At 41.1% G+C, this 27,677-nt stretch overlaps 2 protein-coding genes across 2 annotated transcripts in view; both read right to left on the bottom strand.

Annotated features, from left to right (window-relative positions):
* Nucleotides 1-4,252, bottom strand: part of PDE8A (phosphodiesterase 8A) — a 147,627-nt gene extending 143,375 nt beyond the window's left edge. Inside the window, exons 1-2 of the mRNA XM_064388929.1 lie at nucleotides 4,046-4,252; nucleotides 1,546-1,782 (exon numbers count right to left, since the gene is read on the bottom strand). The gene's annotated coding sequence lies outside the window, so the exon portion shown is untranslated. The remainder of the gene's footprint in view (nucleotides 1-1,545; nucleotides 1,783-4,045) is intronic.
* Nucleotides 4,253-5,442: 1,190 nt separating this feature from the next.
* GATM (glycine amidinotransferase) lies at nucleotides 5,443-17,914 on the bottom strand. Its single transcript, XM_064389581.1, has 9 exons — nucleotides 17,806-17,914; nucleotides 17,261-17,476; nucleotides 12,964-13,159; nucleotides 11,670-11,860; nucleotides 10,269-10,406; nucleotides 9,806-9,970; nucleotides 8,127-8,190; nucleotides 7,911-8,027; nucleotides 5,443-6,482 (listed from the first exon to the last, which is right to left on the bottom strand). The coding sequence occupies exons 1-9, from the start codon at nucleotides 17,872-17,874 to the stop codon at nucleotides 6,370-6,372; spliced, it is 1,269 nt and encodes a 422-aa protein (XP_064245651.1). The 5' UTR covers nucleotides 17,875-17,914; the 3' UTR covers nucleotides 5,443-6,369.
* Nucleotides 17,915-27,677: the final 9,763 nt, after the last annotated feature.

Raw genomic sequence — 27,677 nt, 5'->3', positions numbered from 1 at the left:
AGGAGCGGAGATCAGGAAGTGAGAGCTGTAATTGCAGCTGGGTATCAGTTTCCTTTTTTATTTCGGGATCGCCCACAGCCTGCTGGAGCTTGTCCCTCAGAAAGCAGCAGGAGCAACACTCACCTCTACAGGAGAGCAGGAGCTGCTGGTAAATGAAGAGCCACAGAGACAAAACAGCTTTTTGCATTTCTAATGCAGAGGCAAACAGAAAGTACCTTGAACATGTCTGAAATTACTTTTACTACCTCTGGACCAGCCAGGAAAGCTAAAAGCTGTTTCTTATTTTGCTTCCTAAGGAAGTTGCACTGTACTGCTTGTGGGCTCTGCCTGAGTTCCTTGAAACGGGGCCAGATTCAAGTAAACTCAACAGAGAGGAAACATCAGGCTCACAGAAGTAGGTGGTCCAGCAGACCAGAGAGATCCTGCAAATACCCCCAGAGTGGAAGGCTCCAGGCTGAGCCCAGGCCATCAAGGGAAGGCAGAGCAGAGGGAAGGCCCCAATGTCACAGACAGGGGCATTTGGCATCAGTCTGGGGCAGGTTTATTCCAAGCTGCCTTGAGCCTGCTGGCCATTAGTGACACCCAGCACTGTCCAGACCTCACCAAACTGCACATTCAGCTGCTCACATGGTGGGTGCAAACATAAATCTGGGGATTTGGCAGTGCCTTGACCCAGCCCTGGTAAGGCTCCCCTTCATGGAAGCTGCCCTGGCCTGGCACTTCCAGGCTGCTGCCTCAAGCAGATGTGTCAGAACAGGTTAAAGACATCCTGCTGCAACTTTAATGCTATTAGCCAACATTAAACAAAGGTTTAATTTTTTTTTCCTTCCCAAGATAAGCTGCAAGGCAGGGATCAGGGCTGCTGTGAGAAAACATGGACTCGTGGTATAGTGAAATAAACCTGCTTGTTCCAGTTACAAAAGGCTGTGAGCTGAACTCTGGGGCCCAAGTTATCGGGGAAATGACAGCATCTTGAAGACCACTGCAAAGGATTTAGGTTTTGGTATTTGCTAGGCATACCTTGAGTGTTTGACCATTATAAATCTTTTCTTGTTTAGGAAAGAAATCTCATTTTTCATGATATTGTTCTTATCTTTTAGCAGGAGCAGGAGCAGGATATGATTATGCTGGTGTTTGCAGACAGCAGTGGTGCACTACAGCCCATCTCTCAGCTTCACAGTGGAGAAAATGAGCTACAATTGTGAAATCATTGCCTAACAATTGATAAGGACAACTGCTGCAATCCTCTCCCTGCCTCCCCTTGGCCAGCATCCCAATTACCACATTACTGGATATATAGAAAAGAGAATGGCAGTGTGGTTAAAGTACAAGCCACACACATAAAAGACACAGAATTTATCTCCATGTCTAGTCTGGTTTCCTCTCTCACCTTTGGCCAAGTAATTCAGTCTTTGCAATAATTATTTTTCCTCCTTTCATGACAATATTTACCATCTTTCTGACAGCCCTTGAGCTCTCCCAAGAAATAGGGTAAATAGGGTGGGGGGAGAAACCCGCCCCTTCAAAGAAAGCCATGTCAGGTACCTTGTACAAGGTGCTGCAGGAGACTCCTTTAGGAGGCCTTTCCTTTGAAGAGGAATGAGGTTTCTTCATGACTTGTTCAAACCAAGACCATCATTCCCATTTCACCCTTCTTTTCAAGGGCTCCCTAGGGCACCATAACACCTTGCAGCACGAGATGCCAGCTCTGGATGTCACCAATTCCAAGAAAAGTCCAGTCCACCACAAGACCAAAGAGATTTGGTTTCACACTCTCTCACCCTGAAATGAAGAGGGATGTATGCAATTTCTCAGTCTCCAAAATTTCTGACTCTTGGGAACAGCAAGCCCACACCCTCTGTTCCCACTACCACACTGAAGGATGCAATGACTGTGCTCTCCCATGAGAGAAAAGCCTGTGGTAAACCAAATACTTGCATGTATTAAGTATTAGATAAATACTGATGAAGTGTTAAGTAATGGCACTTTCAATGATATTTTAAAAACCCCAAATGTGTTATCACTTCCTGTTGCACACAGATGCCCCATGCAGTTGTATTTCTCACTAGAGAGCTGCAGGATAAAACCTCACAGTTCTGCATGAGCTGAGTAACAAAACCTGGATCACTGAACTCAGCTCCCCAGAACACAGTTCAGCATTACAACTAGATAGGGCCAAACTCTACCCAACAGCCCTATAAACATCACCCCTATAAACACTCAGCAATTTTTCAGTGCCTTGCTGACTCAGAAGTAACATAAACAAAGGAGGAAACAGGGGAGATTGTGTTTGGATTTAAATTTGCTGTTCAAATGTGCAGCATAAATGAGGTTCTACCAAGATGATATTTCAACTTGCAAAAAAAAAAAAAACGTGCAATTTGCAAGCAATTCCTGCTTCTGTAGAAATTTAAATTGCATTTTGTCCTAATGAGTTGCAATTTCTTAAGGGGTAATGGGAATAGATTCTAGTTCATCTTAAATTCTAATTCTTCCAAATACATTTTCTATTTCTAAGAGCAAGTGGTATTTTTTCACTAACTGAAGGAAATACTCTAGAATTAATCTGACAGAGCATGAACTGCCAAGATAGACTACATCATCCACAGAAATCTCACCTGTATTGGTGAGATAAAATACCAGTATTAGTTTCCTGCAAAGGAGGAGGCATAACTGAACCTCAAGAAGATATATAAAAGAACAGGGAATGACCCTATAAATATGTGGCCTTTGGGCCATAATTTTAAAGTTAATGGCTATGTCAAAACACGTGATGCTCAGCCCATGTGAGAGAGTATTAAAAAGGCAACAATTATCCTCATTTGGCCCTGATTTGATTTCTGACATGCTGTGTAAGCCTGAACAATCCAGCCAGCCCTTAAGGAAACATCTGAGTCCCTACACTCAGAGCCATTCTTTTCATGTGTATATATATGTACGTTTTTGATGCTGAGAAATAATAGTTTATGCATTATCACACAAATGATATCTACAGCTGGGAAAAACATTGTGGCGTTTTCAAGGACTTTGATCAAAACGTCATCAGAAACAGGATGAGTAAACAAGAAGTGGTTCTAAAACATCCCTTAGGACAGGCTGGAGGAAAGCTACTGGCGTCACAGCAGCACCCTCTAGTGCTGCTGTCACTGGCTTTGCCAGCACCTCCTGGATAAAATCTGTCATTTGGAGTCGGGATTAAACTTCTCTTGTCCTAGACACAGCTTACAATAAGGTCAGAATATCAACAGCATCTTATGGACTAAATGAGACATAGATGGCTGTGGAGAAAAATCCACGATTACTAACAAATATTTTAAGAGAGAGCTTGCAATTAGCTGTGTTAACAGCACCTACAGCCCAGTAACTCCCAAATTATGGAAATAAAGACCACTGCTCCCGCAGACTCCAAGTAATGTAGAGACATAGCCCAAAATTAACAAGTGTCAGACTGCTGTGTTTTACCCACAGGCAGCAAAAAGCCCCATGGAGCCTCCTGTTCACTTTCCCTGGTGGGATGGGGAACTGGGAATGTAAAAGTGACAAAGCTCATGGGTTGAAATAAACAGTTCAATGGTAAAGCAAAAGCTGTGCACACTAGGAGGACAAGACAAGGGATTTATTCACCACTTTCCATGGGCAGGCTGTTCAGGAGAGCAAGGCCCCATCAAACCTAGCAGTGACTTGAGATGACAAACACCATCACTCCGAACATCACCCTCTTCCTCCTTCTCCCCCCATGCTTTCTACGCTGAGATAGATATCCCAGATAGTCTGGAATATTCCTGGGGCCAGTTGGGATCAGCTGTCACAGCTCTGTCCCCTCCCAGCTCCTTGTGAGAAGCAGAGAAGGTCTTGGCCCTGTGAAAGCTCTGCTCAGTAATAACTACAACATCCCTGTGTTATCAACACTATTTCCAGCACAAATCCAAACAAATCCCAAGACCAGCTGCTGTGAAGAAATTAGCTATGTCCCAGCCAAAACCAGCACACAGTCACCTCAAAATAGGTACATAACTCTAAGTCCATAAAAGAGCTAGATACTCACCTGCCACAGTGGTGAACATAAAAAGATGAAGCCAAGGTTGAGCATGTGAAACAGAGTGGGTGAGACTCCATACTTGGGAAGAAGAAGGTCAAGCATGACTTTACAAAAGCAGTTAATGCTCTCCTAAAATCATGGAGCAGCTGCAAGGCAGCCAAGCCAGAGTGACCACCAGCCTTTCTCCAGCTCATTCCCTGCAGCTGTAGGGACAGCCCAGGAGGAATTGGGTTGCCTTAAGTGCCACACAGAGACACACCCATCCAAACCTGCTAACAGCTCGGCCCTCATCCCATTACATGCAATTTCCAAAATATGCTTTGCTCCAAGTGCCTCACATGGGACAAGGCCACAATTTTAATCACACTGGGTTTGTCTCTGCAGCATCCAATGCCCCAAAAAGGTGAGGTGAACATCCAAAACTCCCTAAAGGTAAGCACTGGAATGTTAAGAGAGGCAAGTCTGTTCCCAAATCACTCAAGAGATCCGTGGATAAGGTAAAAGAACTTGTATTACTGGCAGAAAAAACCCCAAATTACTTCAGAAACAAAATAGTGGTGTGTTCAAGCTGAAATACTTGCTACTGTGTGCACAGTTTAAGATTTTTCTTTAAAAAAAATTAATAAGGGATAAAAAAAAAACTGGGAAAAGGCTGAAATGTTTATAAAGCCAGATTGTCACATATGACATTATACAAAAATATAGTCTCCTAAATCGTGGAGGCACCCAGGGTGCACATGTCTTATTAATCCACTTTTAGCCAGTTTCTAGTGGTTTCAGCCATAGCTGCGGTGTCTCGTGCCAAGCACAGACACACAGACGTTTTGGCAGTGCAGCACGCAGAGCAGTGGGAGAGATGACCTGCTGTGTATGCTGCTCTAATGCAGCTGCCCAGCTCCAGGGCCCACAGTGGAAAACAAAGCTTGGTTAGAGAAACCTCAGAGAAATTTCCATTGTCTATGAAGCCTTGATTTTAGAGAGAAAATAGACACCATCTCTACCTCATTAAGTGCTGGCAGCTGCCTAATTACCTCTTTCCATATGTCAAAGCATTTTAGATTGTTGATATTTGACCTGTTCAGCCCTACCCAGCTCTAAAATATGGGCATACAGCTTGTATGTGAGCATGTTCTGCCTGACATCTTTTCTGTCAGGGTAAACTGTGTTGTAAGAGCAGATTCCTCCACAGTGCAGCAAGAAATATCAGTGGTACTTTCCCCCACCAGTCATACCTCTGTGAAAAACAGAAGTAGAAACATGGTGTATGAATAATACACTGCAAAGGTTTTCTGCATTATACAGGAGTTTAAGATGTCACCTGTTTTACAGGGGGAAAAAAATCCATGTGTATTTTGTATCCATCCAGACATTTCATACTTACACATGAACAGAAGGGCAACAAATTGAGAATGCAAAAAAACTTTATTAGCATAAAAAGTACATATTCAGGAATCAAAACTCAAATTCCTCCACAGCATCAGGCATGTTTGATACATATTTCTGTATCTGCTACAGCTGAAGGAAGTCCGGGTTGTAAGATGTCAGAATCTTAAGGTTGTGGGGGAGTTATTGTTGGGTTTTTCTTTTGTGCCTCATTTTAAGTTATGTAAACAACTCAGACTGAAACCTGTACAAGCAGAATATTAGCTATCGTTTGTACACTTAAAAGTTAAATAAAACCCAACTTCAGCAATACAAAAAGCAATATAAAAAAGCACTCATATGCATGGCATGCATCAGAAGAAAATGTAGAAGAACACGGCAAGTAAGTGAACATGTATTAAAAGATCATACTGAAAATTCTCTGTAAAAGTCTGTATAGCTAGACATGAAAAACATGATAAAATTACTTGGTTCCCTAAGTGACCTATACAGCTGCATCTATTTCAACTTCATTTCACATGAATATATTAGAAAGATTAAGTAGTTAAAAGGAATAAGAAAAGTTTACTCAAGTTTCACATTTCAAGCTGCCTGTTTAATAAGGTAACTAGACAGAGGTAGATATCCAGTATTAGTGGCCAAGCTACTCCAACAAGACCTTTAGCTATCCTGTCAAGCTTTTATACTCAAAGCCAATGTGAAAAGGCTTCATAGATGATGTCTTTCAAAAAGGCAGCCAGAAAACCTGTATTGCTGATGGAAGTAGTTTCAATTATCCTACTGAAAATGAAGGGTATTTAAGAAGAAGACATTACCCAGACCATTATGAGGACACCACTTACCAAGCACTAGAGCTCATGCAGTCATTTTAACAAGAGTGACAGTGATTTGCTCATTTCCTATGCCTATTTTAGAAGCTGAACCATGGCTCCCTATTGTGCTCGTTCCTAGTCAAAGTAGGACTGCAGGGTGCCACGGCGGCGGATGTCACACGTCCAGCAGTGGAAGCCACCTCCCAGAGAATTGGCGTGGCGGATGTTCACTTTCACTGTGGAAATGCCTGCAAGAAGTGTACAAGGCACACTTGAAAATTAGATTCTCAACTTCACATGGCAAGCTCTGATCAGAACGTCAGATGATACTTTATCAGGTCACGTGGCTAGATGTAAATGTGGAAGGTATCTGCTACTAGTTTGTTAAGAATTTGTTTTCCCAAATTCTAGGCAGAGAACAAACCAGGAACATAGCTGGCTTGTCCATTCTGTGGTACCCTCAGGATTACACAGTGCCTGGAGCATAGCCAGTGTCTTATGTGTTATAATGTGCCAGTTCTAAAAAGATAAATTCAGGTTTTGCAGTATGTAAAGAATCAGCTGAAATTCTGCTACAATATATGATCAGGACACATTTTCCTAAATATGTGTAAGCATTTATGATTCAGACACTGAATGTGCTCTTCAAGTGCCTGTCAAGAAAATAAGTATTCAAGGTAGATAGCTCTGACTCCCTTTTTCTCTGAAGGGGAAAAGAGGCTCTTACTACCTAGGTTAAGCTTCCTACCCCTTCTTTTCAGCTCTGATGGATGTTTCAGCTGTGGCTCAGCTAATACAAAGTCCCAAAAGAAGGATCAGACAACTTCTTTCTACAGAGTTTGCCTTTTTTGCTTCTCAGCACTTTGAGGAGCTCAGGAGCAGCTCTGTAGAATATCTACCTCCTAGGTCAGCAATACTTTTGTTCCCAGTAGACCCATCTCAGTCCTTCAAACTTTCTGACTACCAGAGTTTATTTAGAACTTGCACAGACTGTGAAGTGCAAGGGTAAAAGATAAGCCATGATTAGCATTAATAGCCTCATTCTTTAAGTACTTTCAAATATTTTTAAGTCCTCAACTCTTTTCTCATGCAATAAAACAACCTAAGACTGAGCAGCTGTGAATAATAAGACTTCCACATTTTATATTCAAATACAGTTCTGTCACTGCATATCTGAAGGAATTCCACAGTATGATGAAGTTTCATCTCACAGGACTGAGATTCTCCTTAAATGAACAGAAATACCTGGGTTAAGTAATCTTAATTTGACATTTAAAGTACAATGAGTTTGCAACTAAAAAAATCTGAAAGAATTTTGGCAATGATGGATTTCCAGCTCCATATCATTCAGGAATAGGTGCACTCAACCTCTGCAAGACAGATGTTGACCTCAAACTGGACAGTTTACATTTAAAAAGCTCATTCAAAGGCATCCTAGCAAGAACTTCAGTTGCTGCTCATACCTTTATGTGCTGCAAGCTGTAGGGGGCAAAAGAAGACCATATTTCTACGACTGAAGTATTCAGGAGAAAAATCACTGAATTATTCTTACTTGCTAATCCAGCTGTTTGAGTACATTTTCCAGCGCTGGCTGCTTTGAGTGAAACCTCCATTTACCCTGGCTGGTAGCACAATAATTTTCTTGTAAATGTGTGTAGAAGTGTGTTAGGACATACCCAGCTTTTCAAACATCTTCTGAATGGATGTCTCGTTGGCATCCACCATCACACGTTTCTCATCCAGCATTAGGACATTCATGGAGAGCCACTTAGAAGACATCCACAGTGGGTGATCTAAAACAGGAGAATAAACCTTGCACTGTACCAATGTTACTCCTCATTGTACCCTTAAGAGTACTCTTGGAATCCTTGGGAAAGGAAGGGTGACTATACCATCTGGGATGAGTGGCACTGGGGGTTGAATCACAGTCCAGCCAGCTTTCTTGAAGAGCTCAATCTGGAAGAGCAATTTAAATACATTCTCAAGAGGGTTCTTAGAGTATCACATGATGTCCTCCAACCTTTGCCAGATTCTCCCAGAATATTCCAATGTGCATGACATCTCCTGCCCTCAGTTCACTATTCTGGCCCTCATTCAGGCTTCATCTACAAACCCAGCTTTCATACAAGCATTTTCTAAAAGTCTTTTTAGATTTTGCGTACCAATAGCATTTATTTCTATTGGTTTTATATATGTTAAAGACAAAAGGTAGTATTTGCAGTTTGGAGCTTGTTAAGTGAAAGTGTTGGTAACAACTGAAACACACTCAACTATCTTTTTTTTATGTTATTTCTTCCTATATGGTTATAAAAGCCATTAATATGAGTTACACTGATGTTTCTAAAAACAAACCCATCAGAAATAACACAAAGTTACCTTCCCTTCACACTTTATAAGAAAACAATTACGCAGTTCATTTAACAAAGGGAACAATGTAAGGAATAATTTGTGTCTCTAAGATTTACACAATCAAGTTAAAATTAAGAGGAGGATAATTTGGCAAAGGAGAATTGACTTTTCTTCATTGCCAGAATAGCTGGGGGAACATTCGCGAGTGCTCCAGCGTTACCACGAGGCGGAGCTCCAGTCCCGAACCCTCGACAGCCAGCCCGGCGTGCCAGGATTTCAGAGAAAAGCTCCTTTTCATCGGCACCGTGCAAGAAAAGCCCCCTTTCATCCGCACACCCCCACCGCTCCCCGGTCACCCAGAACGGCCAAACCACTTCTTGTGAAAGCAAGCTGCATTAATCTTTTCTATCTGCACAGGCAAAAAGTCCCAGAACATGTGTTTAATACAAGGAGACCAAAAAGAGCATCCTCTTCCAAGTAACACTACGAAAAACTGTGGAAGGGGAAAGGGGAGGAAAAAATAAGATTGTTTTTAAGATGATATTCTCGGAATGGATGCTGCAGGAGGCAGCAGCTCAATCAGAGCATTTGCACTGAGAGCACTTGCCCAGAGACCAGCGCTGCTTTCAGGAGCTCTGCAGTGGGCAGCACCCAGCTCTGTCCTGCTCAGGGCAGCTCAGCCATTCCCCTGGGGCTGTACAGTCTCCAAAGCCACAGGGATCCTCACAAAAATCCTCCAGCTCTGCAGTGCAGTGACATGACTGTAACAGAGATGAGCTCTGCTCCCTGGAAGGATTTCTGATCTCATTGTGCTGCTCAGCAGTATTAGCTTTTTCTCAGTGCAGCAGCAGGTTTTATATTTTCTTCAGAAGGTATTCAAAGCTGAATGCCTGAGCAACTACCAGCTTCCATTAACACCAAAGGAGAGGCTTCCAAAATAGGAATAAAAAGGGAGATTTCTCATCTGAGCAGCAGAAGGCCTTCAGTTTCTCTTAGGATACAATTAAAGTATTTAAGCAGTTTTAAGTGTTCAGAGAAGTAGCATATCCCAGGTGCTTGCTTTGATACATCATTAAAAATTAGGTTACTTCCATCCTATTTAACCATGGACCTAGGAAGCAGCACACAGTGGAAGGTGTGGAATAGTAATTACCCAGCAGGGAATGCACCCAGCTGAGGGGCTTTTAAACACAAAACACTTTCCCCCCTTGTACACCCTCACCTGATGGCAGGGACGGTCTGGGTTAGACAGCACAAGACCAGGCCCAATGATATTAAAAGTGGCATCAATGTGCATAGGGTTGGGATCCTTGAAGGATATTATGTGCACTCTGTAGTCTGGTGCGAGGTGTCGCCTCATCCATTCAATACCCATGTGGTTTGTAACCTGAAAAACAGGACAAATGAAGCTAGAATAATTTACTAGCCCAGAATATAAACTGCATCCAAGTTTACTTTGTCCAGGGTTTTATTTCTTTAAATATTTAAAGCAAATTTAAGATAGAATTTTGTGCCTTCAGCTAACCCCTTACCTGGAAGGCAGTCTTATCCTGTATATCAAATACTCTATGAAGAGCAATTTCTTTTGCCAACTCTCTTATTTTAACACTGCTCAGAAATTTTAAAAGACAGAATACCAGTCACTAAGAGAGATACCAAAACTGTTGAAAGAAAGCTTTGTTTACCTGGCTCCTTTGTACAAAGATATCTCTTCCAGCTCTAATGAAGTCAGCAGCATCAAAGCATGGCTCAAATTCAGTAGTTACAAATTTTCCCTGAGCAGCCAGTTTATGCCTGTCTTCAACAGAGTGGATTGGATAATTCTAGTTGTAAAGAAGAGAACAAGAACTTTAGGTTGGAGATGTTAAAAGAAAGTTCTCAAATAATTTGCTAGTGGGGAGTAATTTGAAATTAGGAAAATGTGTTAATATTGATAGCTAGTGTGTTCCTTGGAGGTGGTTTGGTTACTTCTTATTAGAATAGAAAAGAAAATCTAAATGTGGAAATAATAGTGAAAGGCTTTAAGCACATTCAAGAATAAGTCATGAGATAAGAGACAAAAGTTATACCAAGAGATTAATTGCTCTTCAAAACCAGATCAAAAGCACTTATTACCAGTGGAGTTTAATACCAGTCCAACAAATCACTGCACACTGACAGAAATACTGGACTGGAAGCTATTTTCTAATGAATGTGGACTCCTCACTCTTCCACATTTTAGAATGGAGCAGAACTTCAAGCTAGAAGATGGATCTTTAGTATTACAAATAATTTTAAAATTAAACAAGGCAATTCAGAACAAGTGAGATGTAAAAATCCAGCACAAATTAAAAATGCCACATAAATAATTACAGGCTCCAGAAGTTTTCTAATACTGAAGGTGACTCTTAGGTAATTTTGTTTAACAAAGTCTCCTTTGTATCACTGATGACACTGCTCCCAAAAAGCTGCAATCATTTCACAACTACATTTATTGTAAATGCTGTCACCAAGGTTCTGATGCATTTGGGGACTTATAGGAAACTACCAGAATTGTCCAAGTCAAAATTATTAGGAAAAAAATTAAGAAACTATTTACTAAAATATTTGGAAGGTAAATATAGTTTAGATCTTTCACTATTTATTTTATGTAATTTTCAAAATACCAATCATCGTGCAAAACAAGGATTACGAGATGGGATTTTTTCTGTGGCAAAATATATATTATTTCCCACTTTCCCAATGCACCCAGGACATATGGACATTCCCAGGGAATCTTTATTCTTGAAAGTCATCTCTGTGATGTTTTTCTAGCATTCCTTCCTCTTTAGTAATGCTCAGTTAGAGCCAGTAACCAAAACAATTCAAAGCAGAGGAATTTAATAGACATAACTTCCTGTTCCTTGTTCTCCAACTGCACACACTGAGTTTCAGCTGGAAAGTCTGCAGCATGTTTGCATACACTAGAAAAAAAAACAAATTTCCAAATTTTCCAGTTTTGTGACATTCCCCCTCACTATTTTGTGAATCCTAAATATCAGGTTGAAACTATCAACAAAATTCTGTGTAAGGAGAACTGAAGTTCTGAAGGAAAATTAGAACAGTACCTGATCATAGAGTTCATCTGCCATTGTGGGTTTTGGGGCAGTTGTCCACTTAGCACCACTGTTGAAATAATCTTTGATTAGTCTCCTGTAGGCCCTGTACTCAAAGAACCGAGCACGCCAAGCCATAGGTGCTTCAATAATCTCATTTCCCACCACTAACAGGATGTCTCTTGGCATGGCACCATACATACCTGAAAGGAAAGTGGCCATTAATGAGACAAATATGCCTTTCTCAGCTCTTTCTGCTCAGGCACTTTTCCCTTTCTTTTAACCATTATTTCTATCCAAAATAATAGCAAAAATAATGCTTAGCAATGTGAGGAATCCAGCACATAATATCAGGTCCTTACATTCTTCAGTAATTTTTCAAAGTAATATGTTTCATTCAAAATACATGGAAGGTTTGCTACAAAGCCTCACTTAGATTCACAGCTAGATGAAAGCCATCCACCATCAAGCCTCCACTTCATAACTTGGCTAATGAAAATTAAGTAGACCAAGGCTTCTGCGTTACCCAGATGGCTTTAAAAAGTGATGATGGGAAGCACATTTTTCAAGTGAACAGCATTTCTTTACATTCTATCCTTTTAAAAAGTAATAGCACAGAGGAGGAATTTGATGGAACACAGAACTAGTGCAGAAAGCAGTCCCATTTGACTTTTCCTTAAGGTTATCTGTTCCTCAATGAATTTGAATTCCACTAGAAAAAATTAAAAATATATTTTACATGGTGAGTCAGTGTGCTCTCACTGCAGGTAACCATACATGGAGGAATGTGTGTAGCTAAAGGAACATTCAAATTTCCTTGACACTAGTCAGGAACTTCCTGGTAAAGTGTTGCCTCCAATAGTTTAAGGTGGATCCAACTCCAGGACCCAACAAAGAGCTGCCAAGAGGGTCAGAGGGACTTTGAGCACTTGACTTTCAAGGAGGAGACAAAGCAGAAACATTCTACAGCCACTTTGAGGGCCATGACAGATTAGCACTTCCTGGCAGTGGCAGTGACAACACAGAGGGAGCCTGGCAAGAGGGGCTGGTGTGGAAGTTCAGGCTGGGTGTCAGGCAAAGGTCTTCCATCAGGAAATTCACCCAGCACTGAAGCTGGTCCCCAAATCAGGTGGCAGAATCTCCATCCCTGGAGATCTTCCAAGTCTTAGCTACAGAAAACAGTCACTGACCTCACTTAGAACTGGTGATAATCCTGCTCCTAGCTGGAAGGTAGACTAGATGACATCCAAAATATCTCAGACAAGAGCCAAACAGAAAATACCTTCAATAATGGAAAAACATTTACCTGTAGACTCAAAATCAGGTGTTTTATACTTCACAGACCAGTCAATTGGATCAGGCCTCTTGACAATAACACCTTCTCCCTTCAAAATATTGCACATTTCTTCAATTTCAGCAATAGCTTTTTTTAAATGGTCTTTGGGGAAACCCTGGCCTCCAAATTTCTGGTAAAATCCCCAATATTTTTCATATGTGTTTGCCTAAAACAAAAGCACATGAAGTAACAAAGAATAAGCACGAGTTATTTTTGAGTGAAATAGATGCATAAGATACAATTCTCGATCCTAGTATGTTTGAGTGTGCATTTCATCTGTTCCTGCAATATTTTGACCACATTACACTTCAGTAAGTATTGAGTGACTAGTGCTGCCAAGTGGCCATTTGGTCCCTGTTACAGAACACTTTTGCAAACACCAAAGATGGCAAACACTGTAGACTCTGCTATTTAATAAGGCTATCAGATGTGTTTTTAAATTAAAACAACCTTGAGCTCATCTGCAAAATGCACACATCTGTAGTCACCGTCTTACAATCTCACTTCAGTAATGTCACAGTGGTGACATCAGAAATTCTAAAGCCATCCCAAGCACAGCTAACATGCTTTGTTTGCCAGAAGGGGCCGTACTTGAGGTGCAGCAGCAGTCTGGAAGAGGCAAAAGATGCTAAATTCACCTGCCAGGGTTGGATTAAAGCATGTTCAACATTTACAGACCTAAATCCTCTGCTGAAATGATGTGATAACCTTCTTAAATTAAAAACAAAGTCAAAAGAATGGAAAATTCATAATGGAAACTAATTCAATAATGGAAAACAAATCCAAAATAATGGAGGGACAGCAAGGGGCTGCAGAAGAACCTGCCCTTCCAAACAAGGGGTTGTCTCCTGACACTGCAGTCCTGACCACCTCCCAGAACACAATGTTCCCCCAAAAGCAGAGTGGTGGTGTTCCTTTGTGCTAGCACTGCCACTGAGCCCTGAGCAGGCAAGGCCATCCATCTGAAGGTGGCCTGATCCCCTTTAACAATCCAGGCTGTTCCCTCTGCTGTTTCTGGAGATTTGCTCATGCTATAGAAGTGAGAGAGAAGGAAGAAAATTCAGCCTTAACATTTACACAGAGAGCCTCAGCATGCCCATCCTGCTCCTCCTGTACTGAAGCTTCTTCCCATCCTTCCTGAGGGAATTTGTTCTTTTTCTGTAAGTGAGGTCTTGGGTAATTTGAGCACCTCAAACTTGCCAGCTGGCCAGGAGTCACACGCAGATCACATGAAGTGCTCAGCATTCCTATGGAGACGTGTTCTGCTAATGAGATAAATTCATCCTGGGGGTTGAAGCTGGTTATTTTCAGAGCCAGCCATGGTGTATGTGAATACCATCAATCCCTAAGAGGTGCAGCTCCTCTCTGCTTCTTTTCAAACCTGAGGAACCACACTTGTGTGGCACTAATGGATGGTGTAATCTAAAAGTCACAACAGAATAAACAGTGTTACAGTTAGAACTGTAACACGACTCATATTCCCTGCCTTCCAAATAGCTGGGAAAAGGGGAAATAGCTGGGACATGTATTTCATAGCAAAGCAGGGCTGACATTTCAGGCCCCTTTGGTCATAGACATACAAATCAGTTCAGAATGTTCAAAAAGGACCATGGAGAGGACACAGAAAATACAACATTTAAAACTATTTCTTTTCAGAAATATTATTTTAGGAAAGATTGTCCTTAAGAAATAGCATTATTGTTCCTTATAGTTGCTACTTACTTTAAACATTTGTCATGGAAAATAATTACCATTATCAAGATGTATCATTAACCTCGTAAAGACAGTTAATAAATTTAGGATATTAAAACTTAAATTCAGATAAAAATTCTTTTTGCCTTATTCAGTAGTAAACACATGCACACACTCTCATCTTCTTACTCAAGATATAAGGATCTGTGATAATAATACTCCTCACCCAAGAAGCATTCTTATTCACAAAATGTACTGAAAAGCACTGCAGTATACAAAGCTATAAAGTTCAACTGCTTGACTCAGCTGCTTCAGAATACATCTCAGTTGTGGGATTTTTCATGGCAGTGCTGATTCAAACAGGACATCTTCCTAATTAATGTTAAGATTTTTCAAGTTTTCAAATATTGTATTTACCTCTATACAGCCTGTTTCAAGCTCTGAAAAGGATATGCAATTAAGTATCAGCTCATTAATATTCATCAGAGATGCAGGGCTCCTTATTCAATTCCTTCCTTCCACCTTTTTATGCCAAGCACATCATTCCCACATCACAGCAAAAACACTTGAGTATACCAAACCCTTGTCTCAAAGTAGAAAAGAGTGCTGAATGCAGCCATACTTCCTGCATTTAAATATTTAGCAAATAAACACTCATACAATTTTAAACCACAATCTCAACACAAGTATTTACCAAACTGCTATAATTTGAGATACATTTTTTGGAGTGTCTCAGGTCCAAAGCTTCGAATTTTCCTCCTAAGTGTAGAATTCATCAGTTTTAAACTGCATTTTTTTCAAGCAGTGCCCCTCATGCACTCAGCACATGATAACCATGAGCTCTAGTTTTGCTGCTCTCAGGGGCAGGAACAGGACACACCTCACCTCTTGGCCACACGGAGATTTAAACAATCATGAATCTATTAATTAATAATAATAATGTTAAGATAGGACTGGACTACTGCTTGGATTATTCAGCAACACCTTCCCAGTGTTACTGTTGCAGTTTCTACAGCAATATTTCAGACAAAAGCAGAGAAAATTAGAGGGAACCACATCTCAAATTGGCTCTGGTCCCATTACTTGTTGTGGACTTGGCAGTTGACATAGAGTTAAGATTTAAATTTGCTTTAAGTCATAGGTATTTGAATTGCAGAGGTAATCCTATACTTTGACATTCCTCACTGAGCTTTTGATATCACATGTGAAATTCTGAAATTTCACATGTGAAAGTGAAATTCTGACCTATTGTGAGTAGTTATGGCTTAACAGGCAGTAAAACCTGTACAGCAGGTGGCACTTCAGCAAGTTAGACACTTGAAATAATTTTTGTGTGCTAAATTAAGCCCCTAACCAATACTTAGGAGCTGAATTTTGCCTCATTTAATATCACAATGTAAAATGTTAGATTTTTTTTCTGTACATTCATTATGCTAGTCCTACATAAATGCACATACATACACTTGTGTATTAGAAATGCTAACCCCCATTCACCTCCTTCTCTGAAGCTGCTAGGATATCTTTGGAGTCTCTGAAAAACATAACACAGATTCTGAAATATATATATATATATATATATATATATATATGTGGGGCTAAGGGAAGAAAAGTCTTCTGTACAAGTCAATATCTCAGACTGCAGCTAAACAACCATTTCCAGCAGTTTAAACTTATTTTCAGTATCTTTGTTTGCCATTCTTTCAATGTCAGATAAAAATTCTTTTTTTCTTTCCTCTTTTTTTAACTGAGTCAACTTTGTCAGGCTATCCTTTAAATTTTTCCTAAGGTCTCTTGGGTAGAAGCCATGTGCCAGCTCGTTTTGCTGTGACAGCCATGGATTACGTTCTGCCCTGCAGGTAGTGCTGTACTGTAACAATGAAAGACTCAAGAACATGCTCACAAATGCAGGTCACACACACACTCAGCAACTTTAAAGTCCAGGTGAAGAACACAAAAATCTGGAGCAAATCCACTATTTGAGTATTACTGTTTTAAATGCAAGATTCCAGAGAACAAAGAATCAAGAATTTCTTTAGGTTGCTCATGCAGTTTTAGGCACAGAAAAATGCTGAAATAACAGTGGACTATGTATTTCCACAAATTATTTACTGTAGCACACAGAAGTTTCAGTAAACTACTTCAGAGCTGTCTGACACAAGAGTCCTGTTGGTCTACAGCTACAGAAATCAATCTTGCTCAGATGTTAAGTAGCAAACAACAGGGGTTTTTTTTCAAGTTGTAACCCTACTGAGCTTCCAGCCAAATTGAAGTTTCATCAGTACAAACATCTCAAAAGTTTGCGTGTGTACTTTGACAACATCAGGGCTATATTACCTATACTAGAGGTTGTCTCTGCTAGTGACTTGTGTGAAAACAGCTAATTCAGTTGAAAGTCCAAAGAAAAAAGCACATCCCTCACCAGCATGGCCATGCTGTAAAGTTTCACAGATGTAAACAGCTACCTTGAAAGAAGAATTCCCAAGAGTAAGCACCACACCTTATGCATGTTAAAGCTTAAGTAAATTTTAGGTATAAATTCCACATTTTCTATTTAAGGTTAGTTTTTGTTGTTTACCTTAACCTCCACAGAAAAAGGCGGGACACAAGCATTTTCAGCCCTTCCCACAATGACCTCTTCCAGTGGGTCCCATTCATTGTAGGAGCAAACAAGACAGTCCTTGGGCACAGGGCTGGCAGCCTTGTCATCAGCAGCACAGGTGTTCTGGGAGGCCGCAGCTGCCTGGGTGCTCTGCAAAGTTCGCTGCACCCATCCTGTAAAGGCTCCTCGAAGCTTCAAATAAAAACAAGAACGAAAATTATGCTTCCCTTACAAAAGACAAAAAGCTATGGCTCAGCCCATGAATGCCTTAACACTCTAATCCCAAAGCAGTGGATGTATTAACAGACAATAATCCCGAAGCAATGCATTTGAACTATTAACAGAAACACGGCTCGTCACAGCCATTCTAATTTATTCACAGCCTAGCAGATGCCTAAAGGAAATCCTGCCTTTTCAGGTACACTCAGTTAGGAAGGGCGAGGAGGAGATGGGAGCACGGCACTGCAGGCTGGGGCGGGAGGATGCTGGGGGAACCTCAGCCCGGCCCGCGCGGCACCAACCCCGGAGCCGATGTAGTGCGCTGCCTCGGCGCCCCGGCTGCCCCCGCGCAGGCACCGCACTCGCAGCATCGCCGCCGGCCGCACACCACGGGACGGGACGGGACGAGACGGCACGGGACAGCACGGGCCGGCTCCGCTTTATGTGCGCCCGGCCCGGCCCGCCCCGCCCGGGGGCAGCGCCCGCGGGGCCGGGCGGGGCCGGCTCGGCTGCTCCGCTCCGCTCCGGGCTGCGCTCCCCCCGGCTCTGCCCGGCACGGCTCCCCTAGGCTGTGCCCGGCTCGGCTGTCCCGCTCCTCGCACGGCTCTGTCCGGCCCGGCTCTGCTTGGCTCAGCTGCCCCGCTCCTGGCTGGGCTCCCCCCGGCTCGGCTGTCCCGCTCCCGTCTGCGCTCCTCCGCTCCCGGCTGGGCTCCCCCCGGCTCTGCCCGGCTCGGCTGCCCCGCTCTCGGCCCGGCTCCCCCAGGCTCGGCTCCCCCGGCTCTGCCCGGCACGGTTCCCCCCGGCACGGCTCCCCTCCGGGCTCGGAGGCAGCCCCGGGGGACGCAGCCCCAGGGATAACTGACTCCTTCCACCGCACCTGGATTTCCTTTCCACGAAGGGCTCTTCAGCAGCGACCTGGCTTGGACAAAGTCACGTTTTGAAATTTTTCTCCAAAATGTGTCCGAAGTGCATCATATGGTTGGTTTTAGTCGTCAAGTACGCATATTCTTCATTAAGCCTGTAGTCGACAAATTTAACTTTACCAAAGATCCAGTATTTCATACATTAGGAATTCAGACCTCTAGACTACAACCTGAAGAGTTTGTGATTCACCTAAAAAAATATTTGAATTTTTTAATTACTGAAGGGGTGTTTCAAGAATATCCCAAACAATTTCGAATTCTGGCTTCTCAAAATCCATATTATGATGTGATGAAAAGCTGTCCTAAAATGAAAACATAAACTGGTTAGCTCCTAGTAGACCAGTACATGTTTCCCTGCAAAACCTCTCCATGATAAAATAAACAGACTTATGTTCAAAAATACCTCTATCTCAACAGAAACAGTCTACAAGAAATGTGTTTGCAACCAGCTCTACTCATATTTAGTATATCCCACTTAGCCTATTCTACATTTGCTCTACTTTGCACATAAGTTCACTTCAAATAATTTCGCTTTTCCATGTAAAAAGCAGACATACCAAAAATCACTCTAATCCAAATGATTCTGTTTAAAGCTGTAAAAAATCCGTATCTTTCTTCCAACATGATTTTTGGTTCTGCCTTTATCATCCACGCAGTGCCTTGCTCAATACTCCTCCAGCCTATGCTCTGCTCTCCAGAGCTCCTACACTGGGGCTTGAACAGACACAATATTTAACATTATTTCTACATGCACGATTGCAGGCAGTGTTGGTGAACTCAGCACACGTATCTATAGCAGGAAAAGGTAACCATCACTAGTGGTTACATATATTAAAACATAAGCTATGGTCTTAGAATCAGCCACAGTTTTAACATGCCTTAGATACACAAGTAAATGTGTTTTATTCTTTTAGGTAATTATTCATTCAGCAGTTTGTCTTTTTGGCACAGGCAAACACTGCACCTTCCCAGGACAAATAACACAGTATGAGTTCTTCATGAACTTACACAGTTCTCAGAGAAAAGTTAATTATTTAAAGTGGCAAAATACCAAGTATACATTACTCTGTTTCATACAACTGCAGAATTTTCTTATAACTCACTCAGCTTGTTAGGACTCATTTGTAACATAATTCCATCAAACACTATTTTTGTACCAGGGTTATTTTTTCAAGTTTCAAAAAGAAATGTTCTTGATTTTTTTTTTTAATTCCTAGTTACCTTTTTTTGTCATCTAATAATAAATTAAAAAATTTAAAACCCATTAAGTTTATGCTAATTCTGCTCAAATTCTTGCTTTTTGATTCAGTTGATTTTGCTAAGGTCACTCTACTCACATTGACCTAAAAAAAATTAATGATTGGCTTGTGGCTAAATCCAAAGGTCTTGCTTCCTTTTCTGTCGTTTTCAACTTATCAGCTAGTTTTGGACCTTTGAATCATTCTTTATCAACTCAGTTTACATAGTTTTTCTGACTGCATAACATTTCTTTCCCCACTTACTACATAGCTCTGATGCTTTATAGAGTCCTCACCATCACTGCAACAAGTTTTTGCTGAATGTTCTAACATTTTTTAAAATTTTTCTTCTGGGTTGGATTTGTTCTGCTCAGAATTACTTTTAGTGGAAACATTCTTTCCCATATCTCATAGGTCTCTCTTCCTTTTTTATGGGTAGCTCCTCATAGACACAAACCAATCTTCACCTCAGTACAGTCAAAGCAGATTTATTTTCCTTTTCCTAACTGGCACATTTGCAGTCTGACCATGAAGCCTTGATTCATGACAAATAGCATTTTCCTCCCAGCCTTTATACTGACCATCTGACCCCCAGACTGCCCTAACCATCCACAGTGCACTCTAGAGCTATCACTACACTTCTGTCCTCACTTGACCAATCTTCTGGATCACCGGAAAAAAACCCTCATTTGTCTCCTTAGGCAGTTACTTATTGTTTCTTTGCTCACATCTTTTTATTCCTTAACATCAAATACAGGCATCATCAGTTTGCATTTGTGGTGTGTGAAAGTGTCATTCCTCACAGATCCCTCTGGCATCAAAACCAGAGTCCTCTTGCTTTTTGCATGGTAGGCAGCAATTTATTCCTCTACTTCTACAAGAAGGACTTGATCTAGCAGGGTGCATTTTAATAGAGACATAAATCAAGGAGCACAACACCAGCAATGATTATTCAGATTTAGAGAAAGCCAAGTTCATTCATTCAAATACAAGAAGTTTGTGTGAACATGTAGTTGTCTAAGCAGCCATGGAGCTTTTCAGATCAAAAATCTTTTATAAAGATCACATGGTTAGTTTTATTACACAAAATTGCTAGAATTATTGTAACACCTTGAAAGCTCATCTCACTAACCAAAAGCTTGCCAATTATTTTTAAATTATGTGCTGATCTAGTAAAGATACTTCCTTTCTCTGCAAACGTCACCTTAGTATGGAATTTTAACTTGAAACGGAAGAAAGAGCTTCCCATTTCTATGAATATTAATTAGCAAGTTGTGGCTTTTTTTAAAGGGGCTCTATGCATGTTTTTTAATAGTCTATCCATCATTTTTAAATGACACAAGGTGCATTGAATGGCTTATGTAGAACCACCTCATTCTGACATCTAGGTAACGCATAAAACAGAGTAGGTCCAGCTACTGAGGAGCAGCATTCTAGCCCAACAGCCTGAGAGAATAAGATAAAACATAGTAAAACTCGAGTTTAAAACTACAGAACTACAAAAAGCAACAGGAGACACAGCAGAGAGAAGTCATCCTTGGCAATAAAACCAGAGTTACTGATGTTCAAAGTATGAACTCATCTATGTTCAAAGTATGAACTCATAGTGTTTTAGGACAGTATCTTGTCTTAGCTTCACCTATCCAATCTCTAACACATCTCTGATAGAAACCAGAAGTCTCAATGGGTTTTATTACTGCTTAGATATGAATTTCCATCTGCCCAGTAACTGAGGTCCTCAATTGTTTTTTTCAGTTTGTAGTGTGATACAGCAACAAGTGTGACTTGGGAGATATGACATTAAAAGCTAAGGAACAGCCTACCCTTTCTTACCAGTATTTCTGTTATATTACTGATTTTAATAAAATTGGTAAATCTAGGTTAGCTGGTCCTAACATTTAGACATACTCAACAGTTTTTACGTTACTTAGAGAAACTTAATCTGCTCAAAAAGACACACACAAGAGAATTTGGTTCCTTCCTTCTACTGCCTTGTCAAGGATACTGCTTGCTAAATTCCAACAGACTATCACCCCCAGGAAGAGAATTTGGCCCAGCAAATCTTATCTGTTAGCTATCAGAAACAACACAGAAGAGCAGAACCCAGTGTGCTTCTTAGAAAGCAAGTTTCAAACTTCCTGAAGTTCAAAAGTCTGAACTGTTCCAAATGGAAAGAATAAATGTATCTCAAAATATTAAAATTGCAGTTTTGGCTACAGAATGGAACACCCCTGTGAGCACAAGAGCTAAGATGCAACTGATCTCCTATATTTTCATACAATTCATATGGTAAATGATAAATCAGAAACATAAACTTTTATTTCCTACATTCACATTTACTACAATCACAGATGAAAATTTATAAGGAATCTCTATTATGTGGGTACACTGCTATCTAATAGCTCTTCCCCTTTTTGCTAGGGCATTTCAGGGGTCTCTTTATTCCTATCCAGCTAGCTGTTATCATGAAATTCACAGAAGCCTAGTACCACTGAGACCTATGACCCTTTCCCAAATGTGCCTGAAAGCAGCCAGCAGGCTCAAGTTGCAGGGAGGGAAGGAGAGAGCAGACACATATAGATGCACATACACAACCCATGGCCATGTAACCTCCTGTTCTTGGAAGCAAGGCCAAATTATTGGACTTCCTCCTCTTTGAGAAATCAAACCTTCCTTGGTGAAAGTAAATGACTTCTGTAGATGTTTTCTGCAGTAAACTTAGGTAGCAATAGATCAAATTTTTCTAAGTCTGTTGGTATGAGGCAATTCTTAGTGCATTATTTTATATTATTTAAGCAAACATTGCTCTTCATATCTATTTGTTAATTTAAAAAAAATTAACTGCAAAATGCAATCAAAAACATATATGACACGTTTCAACGTGTATAACTCAAAATAACATATCGATGTTAAAATGCACTGCACTGAATTTCAAGCACATCTGATAACTTAGGAAATAATTTACCTCCTTTTTTGGGAACCAAGTAGCTGGAATGCTGAAAGGATATAGAGAAATGCAGTTCTGTAGCCCCACTCAAAGCAAGGCTCTGTAACTGAGCCAAGAAGACAGTACAGGTAGGAGAGGTGCATAAACATGAGGGGCAGGGCATCAGCCAGTGAGGAAATAGAAGTTGCAATGAAATAGAAAACACAGTGACAGAGCCATGGTGAGATAATTGCTAGACAAAATTTTTGGCTTAAAAGTAAAAAACTAGTTTGGGACTTTGAGCAAATAAAATAGTCCTTGTTGACTGAATCCACCTGATTTCAGGAAGATAAGAGTTTCCACTGTCCTTCTGGCCAATCATAAACTATGTTACATCAAAGAAATGACTGACTTAATAATTAATTTCTTTTCCTCCCTGAGTTTGCAGAAATCTACATTCTGATTAGCTGCACTGTATGTGCAAATAAAGATGAATTTCAGCATACATATAAATGCCTGTTTTAATTTTAGATGTCGTGTTTCTATTATAGAAAGGTGACAGAGCTGAATGAAGTTCTATGAAGGCAAAGGAATTGGTGGCCATAATCCCTGACATTTACACTCTGTCATTTCCAGAGGCAGTGCAGTGCTGACTACTGAAAAATGCTGGAGGTTCACGCAGCAAGAGGCACATCACTTGGTGGGATAGATTTCGTTCAGCCCAGTATTTCCATGCATACAGTAACACGATCTGCCAGCATTTTCTAGGGTCAGTACTGTGACAATACTTTCTCTCAGGGCTGCCAAGTGAACTTCATGGCTCTAGGACATTTGAAATTTCTTTAATCTCAAATGTATGGTCTTGCAACACAGCCCGTTGTACGTAAGCATTTAAAATTTGAAAACTGCTTCATATCTTTCTTGAAGAATATTTATAGAAATTGTTAATATAGCTTTGCTGTGCCCCTGAAATAACAACTGCATTCAGCTTTCTGCTCACTCACACTAGTTAGAATTGCAGCCATATCACATTATACAAATTCTGGCTCCTTTAACCATTGTGTGAGTGGCAACCTACTACTCTCGTAATTAGAAGGGTTTTGTTCATGTCAAAGAGGCTGAAGTACCCTTGCACTAAACCTGATGGCAGAGCTCATCTGTTCACTTTGCTGCTGCCCAGGCAGCAGGCTGTGAGAGCAAAGCCTCTTCCTCCACCCCTCTTTCTAGGAAATCACTGTTCTTTGATAAGCACACCCTGTCATTTGATGCTGCTCTTGGCAGCAGCTGTGAACATTGCTCATACCGTACTGCCTTTGAAAAGTTTCCTGAGTATAATCTTGCCTTGATGGTAGGATAGCAACAAATTATACAAGGAGGATTTGATTTGAGTGTCTCCCTCAGAGGATTTAATAAATTCATGGAGAGTTTTATGCTGAATCTGAGTCAAGCTTAAGTGAGTGGTTAAAAAACAACACTGGATTTGGACACATGGATGTCAATTACTCTTCCATCATAAATGAAGAAAAAATGGCAAAGTCAAAATTTGGTGGAAATTAGTACTTTAAAATTCTCAGCTAAACTTTCTGCTTAATCCTTACCCTTTCTTGTCCCCATGGTCACTCCAGTTCTTGACAGGTGATTTCTCAGCAGACAAGAGAGCAAAGAGCTTGCTGTGACTGGGGTGCCTGTACTAACCCAGCTGACTGAACTCTGAGCAAATTCTGCTGGTGTAGCACTGGAATGAGCTTTACTGTATGTCTGATGAACCAACAGAATACAAAATCTATTCATGGGACGGAAGCATTTTCTGCACTTCATAAAGGAGAATTGAGAAAGGCTCCTTTAGGAGGTTCTCTACGAGGAGAGGAGATAATTCCTGAGCTTTGACAGCTCCCTCCTCTGATTCTGGAGAGCACATCTGTTCTGATGAATACCAACCACGTCTATCCAAGAAAGATGAGGATGGGCTCAGTGCCAAGAATTTAGTTACTATCCAGTACCAGGAATCTCTCACATGTCACTGCAGAATATTAAAATTTTGTTCCTAGAATTTCATAGCAGTTGCTTCTAACACCTCTGCAACAGAAAGATGAGTCTCACTGTGACTCAGACAGCTTCACCTAGAATTTCTTTAGCCAGTCATAAAAGAGCAGAGAGTTAAATCTAAGCTCACCACTCAATCTAAAATAGTTGAAGAATTTTAGCTTCAATAGCCTAGAAACCACAATAGTGTCAAAGATTCCATCCTCTGACCAGTGGGCTAAATGACAGGTCATGATTTGGAGTAGCTGAGATCCATAGTTAATAAATGCATACCCAGTAATAGCATTGTCATTTTGTGCTACCCTAGTCACACACCTCTCATCTTCTGTGGAGTGTGGCAGATTGCCTCTATGTCTCCACTCTTAACACACAAGTCTGTCTGTCTATATGACTTTGTCTAATGAGTCATGACGTGTTTATTCCCAGCCATGTTACACCATTTTATCTTTCAAAAGCAATGTCATTAACATAAAGGAACATAAAGGAGCTTGTAACGAAATGCAGCAAAGTAAAGGCACCCTGTAGTATCTAAATTTCTAGATTTTAGGAGGGACCTGGGTAATACACTAGACAAGACTTGGAAATTCTAGTCACAGGAGTGGCTCACTCCTTTAGAAGGAGACTTTTTTTGAGGTTGGGGATTGCAAAGTGTTCCAGTGATGTCAAATCAGCTGCAACTGGACCAGCAAGTCAACTCCCCTGGCTGACCTACTAGAAATCCTGATGCATTACAGATTTGTGAGCATCATCCTCAGAAGTGGGGACACATATGGAAAAATACCAATAAACTGCTGATGTAAGCACAGTTTCAGTAGTGCCAGAGCATGTATGTACTGACCTTCATCTCCTGAACCTCTGCCAGGCACCGAGGGGGAAAATTGAAGGGCTTGAACTCTGCTGTGAGTAGATTTGTTGATTTATCTCTGCACAGACTGCAAACCTGGTTCTTCTATTTACAAAAATTATTTTGGTTAATAGATACTTTACACTCCTTCCCAAGTGGGAAGGGAACAGAAGAAGAATTTGAGATGTAGGTATGTAGGGAAGGGAGATTAAGCTTATTGTTTCCTTACTCCTTCCTTTGTATTAATCCTAGTATTGGTACTAATATGACTCCTCAATAAGCCAGTTCTACTCAGTGATTCAACAGAGAACTCACCCCAAAAATACAGTTTTTTGCTGGCATAGTGAATCCATCAGTAAACTGTCAGAAGGGCATCAGAGGTGGTGCAAGGGAAGCATCTGGAACTAGCAGATCACATAAGGAGGACAGGGAACCAGAATGACCCTTTTTGGCAGCAATTAATTAGAGCAGGTCAACCAGTCTCATCTGATTGAAAGCTTAGAGAAAAACTGTGGTAAATCTGCAAATAAACCCTTAGTAGAAACTGTAGTAGCTATTAATTTAAAAGGTCACAGAAGGACATTTGAAACTAAAAAATGAAGCTTGAAGGCTTCAATTTAGCAATCTTGAAAAATACCCAGCTGGGATTTTCCATGGGAATGGTCAGGTGAAACAAATAAAGAAAGAACAAACCCAGCTGACCTGTTACACAGGTTCACTGAAGCCACAGTCACCCAGTCTGAGTCCCATCTCTCTGCCATTCATCAGTCATTAGGTAAGTGTTGCTTTGTGCTATGATTATTATCCCTTGAGCTGACTGGAATGGTGCATTCTGATTTGAACAGTGAAGGCTCCTGTTACACCATAACAAAACAGAGAAAAGAGAAGAGGCTCTCTGCACTGAAATGCTGCAGCCTGGAGCATCCTATGTCAGCCAGCATGGGGAGTGCTAGGCTTTCCCATGCTCTCTAAGTACCTTTCTATTAATTAACTGTACATTGAGCCTGAATCCAAATTTAACACAAACTTTCAGTTACTTGTTGCCCTCTGGTGACATCTCGTGGATCTCAGCAAGATGTCTTTGCCTTTTGGCAAAACCTGCAAAGCCTTGAGCTGAAAACCTCTGTGAGAAACATGTAGCTGGAGAAGAGTGGAAAATGTTTATGTCAAGGAATAGCTTAGAAAAACATTGCACATATTGTGCCAAAGCTGCTGAGCAAACCAAGTATTTATTGTGTGAAGACTTACAAGTTTTAAACCAAATTAGCCCTGAATAATAGGGCAGATAATGGTCCTTCAAAATGTTACATTCACAATAAATAAACATGAGGGTTTCAGCTCTCCAGGCTGCTGATTACAACTCCCTACTGGAGTTACAGAACTAATGCCACATCCCATGTTAGAAAGTCAGAGATGTAACTGAAGAAGAAAAGGTTACACAGAAAAACTTCTTCAGAAAGCCCATTGAAGGACCACAGCATAAAACTGCTACACACCCTGAGCAGGAAGCTGGAATTAGTTATGGAAGTTCAGCAACGCTTTGGAAATACTGTCTGTGACCCCAGCCAAAGGGTCTACTAATTTCTCCTACTTTTCCCAGGCAGTTGCCATCACATATGAACCTCCCAAAAATGTTCTGTAGTGTTTACACCTGTGAAGCAACTTCTAAAAAATTCCCGTGGCACCAGTTTGAAACAGTAGCTCTGTTACAGGAGAAGTGTAAAATCCTTCTAATTTATCCAAATGCTAATGCCTAGTGATAGTCCAAATTTATCCTAGACATAAACCAGTTAATTTTCACCCCTGCCAGCTCCCTGAACAGCTCCTGACACAGTCCCAGGTGTTCCAAGGCTGGCTCCTGGGAGCAGGAGAGTCGGCCCTGGCTGGGCCACCCCAACCCAGGGGCTCAGGTTGCAGCTGCAGGGAGGTGTGAGCACCCCTGAAGGGCAGGGACCTGTCCTGCACACCCAGGGCTGGGGCTGCACTGGAGCTGGCCACAGCTCACCTAGCAGCAAAGGGAATTTATCCTGCAGGGGAAAGAAAGTCTGCAGTGAAAAAGTTTCCTGGCAGATCAGTGACCTGAATCCGCTCACCTAGGGGTGGAAAGTATCAGATTTGACATAAAAAGGCAGTAGAAGGCTGAACAAGAGAGAAGGAATTTGTCCCCTTAGTGCCATATAGCAAAATATAAAATGAAAAA

The sequence above is a fragment of the Passer domesticus genome, chromosome 14 (assembly GCF_036417665.1).
Source record: "Passer domesticus isolate bPasDom1 chromosome 14, bPasDom1.hap1, whole genome shotgun sequence".
Classification (NCBI taxonomy): Eukaryota; Metazoa; Chordata; class Aves; order Passeriformes; family Passeridae; genus Passer; species Passer domesticus.
The sequence above is the reverse complement of the archived record's forward strand: the minus strand, read 5'-3'. Positions and strand labels throughout refer to the sequence as shown.

Coding starts and splice junctions, on each gene's coding strand:
- GATM (XM_064389581.1), bottom strand. CDS start 17,874: ATGCTGCGAGTGCGGTGCCTGCGCGGGGGCAGCCGGGGCGCCGAGGCA. Junction 13,160..17,260: donor CTTTTTCTGTGGAGGTTAAG/GTAAACAACAAA, acceptor CTTTTGTTTTAG/GCAAACACATATGAAAAATA. Junction 10,407..11,669: donor CAGATGAACTCTATGATCAG/GTACTGTTCTAA, acceptor CTTTACAACTAG/AATTATCCAATCCACTCTGT.